This window comes from Anoplopoma fimbria, chromosome 24, assembly GCF_027596085.1.
Source record: "Anoplopoma fimbria isolate UVic2021 breed Golden Eagle Sablefish chromosome 24, Afim_UVic_2022, whole genome shotgun sequence".
In the NCBI taxonomy this organism is placed as follows: domain Eukaryota; kingdom Metazoa; phylum Chordata; class Actinopteri; order Perciformes; family Anoplopomatidae; genus Anoplopoma; species Anoplopoma fimbria.
The window spans coordinates 2631863-2644840 of NC_072472.1; the positions used below are offsets into that span (position 1 = coordinate 2631863).

The following is a 12978-nucleotide window of genomic DNA, read 5'->3' on the forward strand; positions in this document are numbered from 1 at the left end:
ATTTTGAGATCACGATGATTTAACACAATAACTCAAAGACTTGGTAAACATGCATTTAGTATGCATTTAGAAAGAACATTTTGTACATTTATAAGTTCAATGCATCAATCTGAAAGCAAAATTAGGAGGTTTGATTTATGAAGAACTTTGTGCTCTTGTAAACAATTGAATAAAAGATTAATTGTATGCTAAAAAAACAGTGATCTTTCAGCCAGAAGACTGCTGCTCAAATCCCATGTGAGAAACATCAACATACAAAGAGCTGCTTACTCTTCTATGCAGATGACAGTCATGAATGGGTGAAAGTGGAATAATCTAATTAAAAGTCAAATCTAAGACTCTTTATTAAAATCTACATCCTAATTGTTGTATAACACAATCCCATGTGAGTAACTTTCTGTTTCTGCTTTGTGTTTTACTGAAAAAATGACAAAGAATCACAACAAAAAGCCTAGAAGGACGGAGTTGATCTATCTAACAGATGTGATGAAGTGATATTTTACTGCATGCAGACACGACTGTCTATTAGTACTACCTGTTAGTCTGCTTTCATCTGGTAGTCTCTTCTGTCTGGACTCCAACAACGTCTACGTGCTTTTAAAACGAGTATATGTACATGTATGAGAGTCAGCTGAAGACATAACTGTCACCATGGCTCTGTGTTGTGCAGACAGGATCTGAAACTGTAGTGTTGCCTTATCAGATGATGTGTCATGCTGCTGCCAGTAATTCCTGCTGAGTGCTCGGCTTTGAGCCCAGCTCCTCTATTAAGCCTGATAATTGTGGGCGAGTAGACGTCACATTTGTTTTGTTTTTCTCTTTCTGATCCATTAAAGAAAGAACCATAAAGACTGGGACCAATTAAAATAATGGAACTGGGTTTGCTAAATGAGACTTTGTGGCTAATTTCGGTGACAGGAAATCTTTGTAAGATGATGAAGCCATGGGGTTTTATGAGCCTTTGTATCGCTTATACTGCGTACTAATACATCAGAATCAGCTTTATTGTACGTGTATACAGACAAATTATCATTATGAACGTAAACATGACTATTGTTAAGATAGAAGCTTGTGGAAGACTTTAATCATTATATTCGAGCCAAATGAAAAGATTGGAGCGGCTTATGACAGTCCTGTGTCAAACACACATACAGGAGGCTGTTCTTTTTTTCTGTCCGAGCATTTGATCCATTGCTTGCTGTCAGGATGTAATGAGAATTTCGACAAAAATGTTTAAAAAAATGTTTTTGAAAGAGATTACCAACACTGCCTTCAACTAACTATTTTGTAATTACACATTTTACAGCCTTAAATCTGAACATTTCAATTCTTTTGGAATTGTTTTCCCTGTGAAATCGCATCCTGTAAATCAAAAAGAACAGATTCAGAAAACTTAATAATACTTTTTCACAATTTAAGAAAAGGTTATGACATTAGTTCATTAATTATTTTCCAAAACGGTTGTGATCATCGTATGGATAAATTACAGCACCATCATCCTAACACCCTCACCCTCATCCTCCCCCCGGTGACCTGCTGTCCCTGAAAATCAACACTCAATATTTTGCAGCACCAGTGTTCAGCAATCACACCAGCTGAAATCAATTGTAGAAGATGAGCAGACAACAATTTCTCACTGATGGAAGCTTCAGTGGACCGCCATAAAACTCAACTTGTACACAGTCAGAGCCACATCTGTCACTTTTTCTGTAGGATTAATACAAAACTGCAGAGTGAATGATTTACAACCACTGCTTTTATATATTTTTTTTATGTTCAGATGTTTGGCTACGTTCATACAAAGCCATAAAAACTGCACCGCTCTCTTCACTTCCTCTTACATTTTCTATATATTCCATCTATCTTCACTCTAAACTCACCGGTATCAAACTCCCACATTCACACTCTCACTTCCACTCCCCCCTGCTCCCCTATATGTTCTGCATAGTGTCTGTTTCTGTGTTATAGAGTATGTTTTCTCTCTGTGGACTAAATAAAGACGGCAGAAAAAAGAGTGTGTGGGGTTTGACAAAGTGCCCATTTAGAAGGCATGAATGATGACAGCAGGGCTGAAACAATTAGATGACTAACTGATGAGTTTGAAACGACTGAAAAACTATCGTCAAACAGATTTGATACTCAATAAATCATTTTGTCCTGGAAAAATATTTAAAGACATCAAATTGGACCCTGATTATTTGTGACGGGCATATTTTACAGTATTTTAGAAGGAATTGATCATTAATTTTAAAAAAATTAACAGATTAATGTATTGAAAATAATCCTAAATTACAGATCTGAATGAAAGGGAGGATAATTCAGGATCAGATTCAATTTGATCAGTTTTTAATGTAAATCTGTCTCCTGTGAGTCGCCCAGCTTTATGCAAGTGCAATACTGAATCAGCAGAGAACCATGGAGTTTACTAGTCATGGTGAATTCATCTCAGCCTGTAAAAGAAGTTGTATAATCAATTCAGTGTTGTGTGGAGGAACTTTATTTACCAGACGGGGGAGGGTTTTACAAAGATTTCGCTAAATTGCATCATCAGAAATGTGTGTTCCAGTGTCTCTGGAGTTTGACTAATACTAAGGACATTAAGGCTTCTGCTGCTTATTCTGGACTCATTGTGATTAATAGTTGTGGTTGTTTAAAATAAATAAAATGTATCATCCGTCCTTCATTAAAGGTACCACAATGAACTTTCATTTTATGTTGAATTTGGCGGTCCCTGTGGACAATAGTGGTAGTGTTACCGAGCACCAGAGTCCCTTTAGAAAACCTCTCATTTTACTGCAGCAGGGTCTGACAGTCCGCCCTGTTCAGTCCTGTTTCTGGTTCTCCTGTGCCTCCCTTGTTATTAGGTAGTCAAAAACAAATACATAAAGCGAAAGTGGACATCTGCGATACGATAATGAAAAACTGTCCTCAGTGGTGTCTTCATGGATGATTACCTTAAATGGAGTTGTCAACCTGAATCATTTTAACACCACACAAGTTCAAAGAAGTGCTCTTTGTTCTATATGGGTGCATTTTTTGAATGAGGTTTTTCATTTCCTTTGTTTATTCCCTCTACATTTAATCCTTTCACTTTACTTTCCTCAGTGGCACCCTGTTTTATTTGGTCATTATACGAGTGACCTTTACCTGCTGCTCCCTCCTTGAGTCCCATTGATTTGCTCCTCAAAGGAATGTAAAAATCTATTTTCTTTTAGCCAGTTCGCCTTTTCACTTTCACAGAGTTTCTCAGGGTGCCGTGTTGAGGGTCTTTACAGCTGAGGTGGTGCTGGACTTAATGTTTCAGGGACAAAGATCAGATGTAATGATTTGCAGGAAAAAATAAAAAGTAGAGTGTAAAGTACAAGGAATGAAGGTGCTGAGGGAAACTGAACAGAATGCAAAACTTGTGTATGCTCCTGACATTTTTATTGGAGGTCACATGCATGGATGGATTACTGAACGGGTCAACCGATCACAGGGGCCCAAAGAGTCGGAGCCCCCCTGGACTTCACCTACAAAATGTCACTCAAAGAGACGCAAACTAATCAGAGACTCAAAATGGCCACAAAGAAACCAAAAATTGCCACAAAGAGACAAAATACATTTACAAAGGGACACAAAGTTACCTGAGAGACAAGAGACACAAAATGACAACAACAGAGACCCGATTGAGACAAAAAATAACAACAAAGAAACACAAATTTATCAGAAAGAGACAAATAATGAAACAAAAAGAGACACAAAATGGCAACCACAGAGACACAAAGTTACCACAAAGAGACAAAAATATGAGCACAATGAGACACAAAATGACCTAAAAGAGACAAGAGACACAAAATGACCAAAAAGGAGAGACAAGAGACACAAAACTATTACAAAGATTGATAAATGAACACAAAGAGAAAGAAAATCATCACAAAGAGGCAAGAGACACAAAATGATGACAAAACAAAATGAGTAAAGACCTGTAATGACCACAAAAAGACAAAAAAATATGACCAGAAAGAGACACAAAATGACCTAAAAGAGAAAAAAGACTCAAAATGACCGCAAAGAAACAAAGGGACACAGACGGACTACAAAGAGACACGAAACAATTACAAAGAGTGATAAATGAGCACAAAAAGAAACACACAAAATGACTAAAGACACACAGAGATTATGAATCTCTGTTTCTGCCATATACATCATGTTTATATGCCAATATGTTTCTATGAATGATCAAACAAGCATGTTGAAACTATTTGAGAAACTACTGACAATAAAACACCAATAAAAAGAGTTTCACACTGCTGCCTCTAGTGGCTGCTTATGAGGCTGATTAGACTCTCTGTTAACTTCATACCTCTGTTTTGTGTTGATGTTGCAGTCACGATGTTCGGCCAAATTCTCATTGAGTAACACTGTTTACACACTGTGTTTAACTCACAGGGGCTAAAGCCAATGGACCACAACGGGCTTTCTGACCCCTACGTCAAGTTGCATCTACTGCCCGGAGCCAGCAAGGTGAGCAATATGTTAATTAATGATCATCATCTGCTGGATTGTATTGATTCTCCATGACTGTTCTTTGGATTTACTTTGCCTTTTCATGTTTAGCCTAGCTTAGCATAAAGACAGATGACATCCGGCTAACCTGCTCTGTCCAAACTGCACCTATTTTCTAAGTTAATATGTTTAATATCGTTTATTTAATGACAACATAGAGCCTGCATAAGCCTCCAGTGCAATGTACTGCTGTGGACGAATTTTAAACGCCTAAAAGAGTACTAGTCTCCTTTGACAAAAAAAGTAAATTCAGCTCTCAGAACACAAGAGTTGCAGGTCTACTACTGCCTCAATCAATTTGTTTGTTTGTGTTAATGTGTGACTTTGGTGAATCTAAACTAACGCTTTAAAACACCAAAGTCACACACTTACAAACTAACCAACCAATCAAGAAGACAATAGACGAGCATCTCACAAGTTCTGCAAGGTTAAATTACTGTTTTTGTCAATGGAGTCTGGCGGCTTTGAAAAGAGCATAGATAACGATTTCAGTTCCCTGTAAGAAATTATTTTCAGGGATATAAAATATGTTGTGCTAGTACCCCCTGTCCACAGCAGTGCATTGCTTTGCTTCATCTACTGTAGTTAATACACCAACTATGAAGTACCTCATTCAACCACACTTCAAAACATCAGAACTATCACCTTAAGCTAGGCTAACCAAGTCCAGCTCCATACTTAACACACAAACATTAGTTATAAGGTATCAATCTTCCTCAACTCTCTCTCCTGAAAGAAATCCAAGGGTATTTCTCGACAATATTTCATTTGAGTCATGACTTCATGATCACAACAACCCTAAGAAAATGATCAACTAGTAGCAAAGTCGACCATGACCACTCGGACTTGGTGTCTTTTCAGTCCTATCATAAATGGATTCAATTCTTTGAGGTTTCATGGGTCAACAAAGTTCCCTGAAATCTGAGTTTTCAGGAACACATACATATATTTGTGTTGAGCCCTTCTTGCTGGTGTTTTTTTCTCATGGTTAGTAAATAGACCCACATGAGGAGGAGGCTAACAATCTATATCATGATTCGGGGAGCAGCGCAGAGAGCCGATGTCAGAGCAAGGCTTCATCAATGTAAACAACATTAACTGGCTGATCTAATGGCCCCGCTCACTAACGGCTGGGGAAGGCCGGGTCTCTTATCACCATGCCGTGCGGGCCGAGCTTTGGTCTGCTTAATGTCGCCAGTGGACGCGCTTCAAGAGACGTAACTTATCTCATCGTCACTTATCTGCTGTGTGAGAGCCATTAAAAAGCCTGCATGGCTCTCCTAATGGCAGAACCAATCCACTGCTTTTCCACCAATGTGATCACGAAAATATACGTACAAATTAATCAATGATGGAAATTAATCTTAAATGTCAAATGTAAAGAATGCCTCACTAGTTGACAATGAATTCTTTAATTTGCTTGCGTCTGCCAGGAGGCCTTGAGGTTGATTTAATCCTTTCATTAAAGTCCTCAAATCTAATATAGATCTTGTGAATGAGTACACTGCACAAAAGCAGCTTATTGAAAGCTAAAGCTGTGTGATTATCTATCTACCTGACTCACATCTCCCTTTCTTCTAACACCTTTTCACTCACATCTCATTTGTTCTTTTGATCTGACCTTTGTAATTATTTAGTACCCACTTCAGCTTTGGCTTCAGACCACTTTAATGTGTGTGGTAACACCTGACAGAAATGCAGGAGACGGATGAATAACCATGTTACTACTGCTTCACTCATTTCTAATGCTGTATCATTGACTTTGGGTCATTCTTTAAACTAAAGGTCAGTGCAAGACAAGGAGCGTGTGTCTACTGTACGATAAAAAGGCAAAGTGGAATTAAGTGGTTTAAAATTGGCTGCAATAACAAAGTCAGACTCTTCATGTTGAACTTTAATCAAAGCCTCTTAGCCGCGACTGCTAAGCACCAAAGATAACGACCAAAAAGCTCAAATTAACAAAACAGAAATGAGGCTTTTTTCACACAAACAATGGGGACACAACTCTGCAAAAGAAAGGGGAAACTAGTCAAGCCAACCGGTCAAGTTGAATTGTACGTCCATGTCTGTATGTAAAATATCATCACTTCATCATTTTATCCAGTTTTTTTCTGACATTTGTGTCAAATTGTCAAAATGAGTAGGGCTGTGCAATCATGTGTCTGGAGTCTGACTTGGAGGCGTCACTGAGGCCTTTTGCATATTCCTGTCAGTAAAAACAAGATGCCATCACCTCTTCCCCCTCTCCGTCTGACATTTCTCTCAGCTTGCTCTCAAAATAATCATTAGGCGCGGTCTAAGAGCCTCATTAAGACCCACTAAAGAGGTCATAAGTTCTGCTCGCACTCTAATCAAATATCATTATATTTTTGACCAAATGCCTCATATTGATATTTTATAGTTGACTGTTGGTGCTTAACAAAATATATACACACGTTTTGTGATAAATAATCTTCAGTAAGGTGGATATAATTGCCAGCTAGAACAGTCTAGTGAATTCAGAAAATTACAAAATTGTATTGTAATGCAGCCTCTTAAAACCAGGACAAGACATATATGCCATATTACCATAATCAAAATCTAAGACGATATCTAGTCCCATGTCATGATATATTGACCGGCCCTAATAATTTGCATTTAAATACTTGAGTTATAGCCAAACATGGTATTTGTGAGGTCACAGGGACCTTTGATTTGCTTAAATCTGATCAGGTCATTCTTTAGTCAAGGTTTAAGTTTGTTACAACATTTAAAGAAATCCCCTTCAGGGGTTCCTGAGATATTGGATTCACAAGAATGGACCGGATGTGAGGTAACAGTGACATTTGATCACCAAAATTTAATCAGGCCATATTTGAGTCCAAGATGATATTTGTGCCAAATTTGAAGACGTTGCCTTCAGGCGTTCCTGAGATATCACATTCATGAGAATACACCGGACGGATGGACAACTCGAAAACTTAAGGACTTCATGATTTCGCTAGAGTTTTAATGCTCACTACAAACCAGAATTTAAAATTGTTGCATGGATGAAATATTTAATAAAATTAAAACTTACTATATTATTAGACTGTTATTAATATTAGAGTGAACAATGTCTCTGGGTGGCACCAGAGGAAAGGTCGCAGCTGTACTGAAGTTAGAACTAGACTAGAACAAAAGAAATCTCATGATATCATATTAGCCATTGTAAGAGGATACGTTGAATTATTACTTTCTCTACAACTGAGGTTATTCTGGTTCTACATGCATCTGTTAGATCTCTGCAGACAGACGGAAGCTGTCCCAATGTCTGACATGCATATGCCACCCTTTACTGCTACCAATGCCAATGTGTTTTTATGACTTTTATTGGGCATTGTATGAAGAAATTACGATGTTAATAACTTTAAATCCAACTTGAATAAATTACTATTTGTCTGCAGACACAGATGGTGCTTCATTGTGACACAAGTTGTTGTTGTTTTTTATTTAAAAATGGACTAATTAGTGAGAATGCACCGATTGAGTTGTAATTATTAGCATGAGAATGTGTAACTAGCAATTCAGAAAGTGAGAAAAGCCCAAGGCCTGACAACTGGAATGAAACGGTAACGTAATAATTGTCACAGAACACATGGAATAGACCCATAAAACAAATCAACAGTCCGCCTGCTGTTGGTCTCCATTGGACAACTCCACCCCTTTAATCAGCAGAGAAACAGGAGAAATCAGCTAACTGTCTCAATATCCGTCCAATAGATTTGATGTTGTTTAAATTCATCACAACATGAGGAAGATTAAAAGGATTTCTTGCAGAAAAGTGTGGTTTTAGTGTAAAAGTACAGCTTAAACAGCAAAAAAAACTACTGTTAAACCCTGCTTATGAATGTCTGACTCTCCATTCTGCTGAGAGGAACACAAGGACAAAGTATCACTTAGAGGAATTAGTTAAAAACACCATGTTCATATAACCTCAGCTGCTGTGGATTGAAAGTAAATGAACCATAATTACACGAGTAGTGACTCATTTGTTCTCAATGGACATTCTATTTGCTTTCTCACAAGATAATAGCTATTGTTAAAAGTGGGTTTTGAAGTATGATCCATTTATTGTTTTAGATTATTGAATCAGATCTCATCAGTCTGTGATGAAACAAAAAAAAGAACTCTTACCAGCAAAGCCTAAGGTTTAAATCACATGTTGTATATTCCACGCACAGACTGAAACGTAAAAGCAATAAGGCTGTGTTCTAAATCCCACACTAAGGTACTCAATACTACATACTACAATCAGTATTAAGTGCATACTGCCTAATAAATGAATGAATAAGTATGATGTAACCAGCAGAATGCTCAAGCAATGGCGGCAAAAAGGTTTTACTGCATCCCTTACCGGCTGTCAAATATCCAAAAACGATGGAAGCCAATTCGTAATCAGGCCTTACTGGTCAAAAGGTACCCGCAAGCAATGCATTGTGGGGCATCTCCAGTAAGCTTAAGTCTCACACTCAGAAATTCTGGCTAATGTATACATTCGGGCATATTTCTTGCATACACAAAATCCACATACTATGCAATGTGAACACACTTAATAACCAAACTGATTTTTTCTTCAGCTAAAGAAGGCTAATACAGTAGGTGCTTAGCTCTGAACTTAAATCTAAAGAAATGAGAATGAAAGCAAAGTGTTTTTACCAAAACAATTTCTTTACGCTTTTGTATCCAAGTGAATAATGGGGGCAACAATTTGTTTTAATTGGTCCATTATTAAGATGGAACATGCAGATGGAAGTGGCTTGAAAGAACTGTAACATAAATCGCTGGAGGCAAATCCTCACCATCAAGGAACTTCAATTTAAAGTGCTTGTTCTTGCTACTGACAGACTCAGATTGTCATTATAAGTGTCTGACATCATTACGGAAAGGACCCTGCAAAGAAATTAATTGGTTTTCTTTACTTTTAACTTGCTCTGTCTCTGTCTGTTTTTTATTATATATAACCAAGTCTTGTTCGAACGAGACTTCTCCAAGCAGGCAAAAAGCAACGAAATTTTGTTACAAAACAATAAATCCTCATCTCTTCTCTGATTTATCCGATCAGATGATTCTCTACAACTACACTTCATAGTGATGTTTTTTCAAAGACAGTGAGACAGTTGACAAGTCAGTTGCAGTTAGTAAAAAAAAAACGACGTCCAGGTTCTAACATCTGTCATTAAAGGAATGTATAAATCATTTGACTTGATCGGAGAAATTTGAGCGAGACTTGGTTAGACACAATAACAAGCAGACGGAAGGTGTTCTGTTACGTGACCACTTCTCTCACTGTTAAAGGATTACGTTTTTTTCATCATCCAACACTTATTTCTACAAAGGCTGAAAGATGCACACTTTGTAAACTCCAACAGTGAGTTTGGCTTTCTCCCCCCCGCCATCTGCTGCTCCTACCAGCTCTCCATCCCGTCATCCCTGCTGATAAACTGCCACCGTACGTCTTCTGTGAATGAACGTGGACTTTCCACATGCAGTTTTCTAAGCCGATTTAAATTTACTTTTTTAAACTTTCTGAACAGTATGCAATTATTTTTTAGGGGTTTCTGACAAAGTTTTTGCTCTGCAGGAGAAGCCTGGCTTTGCACTTTAGTCCCTTGAGATCATTTGTCAGCCACATAGTCTGACCGGTGTCACATTGAATGAGCAATGATTGGTTTCAAGTAAGGGCTTTTCCTTTATTTATGTGTCCTGCTATGGTGTATTTATATTAAATATCACGGATTATTTCACTGGTGAGTGAAATAAGACTCCATGAGAGCATGTGGCTTCTTGGGATTTGTCTGGAGTCTGACTTGGAGGCGTCACTGAGGCCTTTTGCATATTCCTGTCAGTAAAAACAAGATGCCATCACCTCTTCCCCCCTCTCCGTCTGACATTTCTCTCAGCTTGCTCTCAAAATAATCATTAGGCGCGGTCTAAGAGCCTCATTAAGACCCACTAAAGAGGTCATAAGTTCTGCTTGCACTCTAATCAGAAGTGAAGTTTCACGCTCTGCTGCAAAGCCAGATCACAGTTTCATCTCCTGTGAGACCACAATCATTGAAACGCCTGTAATTGTTCCAGATTTCACTGTCGATTACTGACAAGGGATTAGATGCTGCATGGAGTCATGATGTTTTCACACGACCACGAGGTGATTAACACTCGACATATACAGTAGCTACAGAAAATAAAGCCATTTATGCTTTCATACTCGACACAGCAGCTCAATTATGTGGCATGATGGTGATAGAAGTCCAAGCAGGAGTTACACATTCTGCACCTGATAAAATGTATTTAATTGCTTTACTTTACTTTAATTACCTGACTTTTGTATAAGAATAGAGATTGGAATAAAACAGAATCAGTGCTAACATTTGATTTAACAAATCATAACTTGCATCGCAGAGACACAAAAAGCTCCTTTGGTTTAGATTACCTTAAAATGAAGTCAATGTCTTTTCAGTTAAATCAGTCTCAAAACTAATCTTCCAAACACACCATTGAAGGTGGAGTATCAAGTTTAAACCGCTATAAACCATGTCTGGTTAGTATTTATTCCCTCATGCAGCAGCCACTATGATGAGTTGTCCATCAACAAAAGTGTGAATTCAACACCCGCCAAGTGTCAAAAGCTCCTAACAGCAAGGTCAGCCACGCTGACTGTTCGTTTTATGCTGATATAACCTTAGCTTTATACCGCGTTTGGCCTTGGCAGAGCCATTTGATGTGTCACTTTGGGAGGAATTATTAAAGAAAAAATAAATAAATATCCTGCTTGACTTTTGAATAAATAACACAGTTAATATTAGTGCAAAATAGGAGTCAAACAGCTTTGAACCAATGGTTTATGAAGGACCTGTTGTGATTGAAACTGGGTCACTGAACTGATCCACAGTGTGTTTGCCTGCAGCCAGTTGATTGTCTGTCTTTTACTCCCCCCCCCATTCTCCTTCAGGTATGGGGGTCTTTGAAACTAACTTGAGATCCAGAAGTCCATGCCAAAATACTTCTATAATTGGCTTGAGAGCAAAGGCTTTTTGAACCTCGGCATGACTGAAATGACTCGTGACACCGGTTGCTCATTTGTAGCGCTGAACCTCCATCTGTGAGCAGGTGGTGCTGAATTATTTCCCCTTTAACGGCTGCTGATTACACATGTGGAAGAGAAAACTCCCGGGCCTCCTGCAAGGTTCACACTTCATCTATTTAATTCACAGATTTCATCACCCTGCAGCCTGTCACACTGACATCACGTCATCTCAAGGATCTGAAGCGTTCAGGGCTTCCAAGCGCTTTAATGAAATACTTGTTGAGTCATAACTTCAGGTCGACCCCATTCATTTTGATTTATTGACATCCCTGTACGCAAGTAACTGATTACATTATAATGCAATTGATCACTTCTGCTTTTTGCCATCCTGCCAACAATCCACTTAGAATATAAGAAGTTGGGTGTATAAAATAATTAAGATGTCCACCTACATTTAGAAGACCTTGACCTTCAAGGAAGGGAACATCAATTTAGACAGCGATCAATACAATGCAATATCACATATTGTCTTTCTACTGGACCTTAGATTACAAACAACATCTTTGTGTTATATGTTAGTGTTGTTGTCGTGCATCTACTCTGGGGAATTATTGTCAAACTGACTCCAGCAATGCTGTTCAGTAATTGCATCCCATTAACTGGAGTCCACAGCGTTTCCATTAATCTGACACATGTCCGATGCATTACTGTAAATGCTTTCACTCTGTCAAGAACTTGTTATTTAGGAATAGAAAGTACCAAGCAAGAAATATTCAAATGTAATCATTTGATTGAGTTAAAAAATAAGTGTTATTTGCAGTTTTTTAATGATTATTTTTGCCTGTATTTGACAGTGTAGAAACAGAGACAGGAAAAAGGAATATGACATGCAAAAAGCTCCCACGGCTCTAATTAAACCTGTGACGATGCATTAATGTGGCATGAGCCAATAATTAGGAAGGTTAGTAGCCGATTCAGGGGGATTTATCAATATTTATTACTTTTATTCTAATGTTTTAGATTGACAAACTGCATCTACGACATTGTAGCGTGAAAGGTTTACGTTAACGTAATTGACACAAAACAAAACTACCTGGGTAAGCTTAGGAAAAGTCAGTGGTTTAGGATAAAAAAAGGTCCCAAATTACGTAACATAAGTATGGTCAAATAAGTCAACGTTGACTTTTGCTTTCACAGAGGACATGAACAGTGGTATTCTTGGTGAAAGTCCTGTGTTTGTTTACCCATCTATCGCCCGAGCACCCCTATGTGGGCTTTGTTGTTCTTTCATTAGACTTTTTCCGTCAAGGCCTACACACACAGAGTTAACTGAAATACAATGTGAAATACTAGCCCACAAATATTATTTGCCATCTTGGTTG

General features: G+C 38.0%; 1 protein-coding gene across 1 annotated transcript in view; it reads left to right on the forward strand.

The window, feature by feature from the left end:
- Nucleotides 1-12978, forward strand: part of doc2b (double C2-like domains, beta) — a 112332-nt gene that overhangs the window by 72503 nt on the left and 26851 nt on the right. Inside the window, exon 4 of the mRNA XM_054626514.1 lies at nucleotides 4432-4506. Within this exon, the coding sequence (XP_054482489.1) occupies nucleotides 4432-4506 (75 nt within the window). The remainder of the gene's footprint in view (nucleotides 1-4431; nucleotides 4507-12978) is intronic.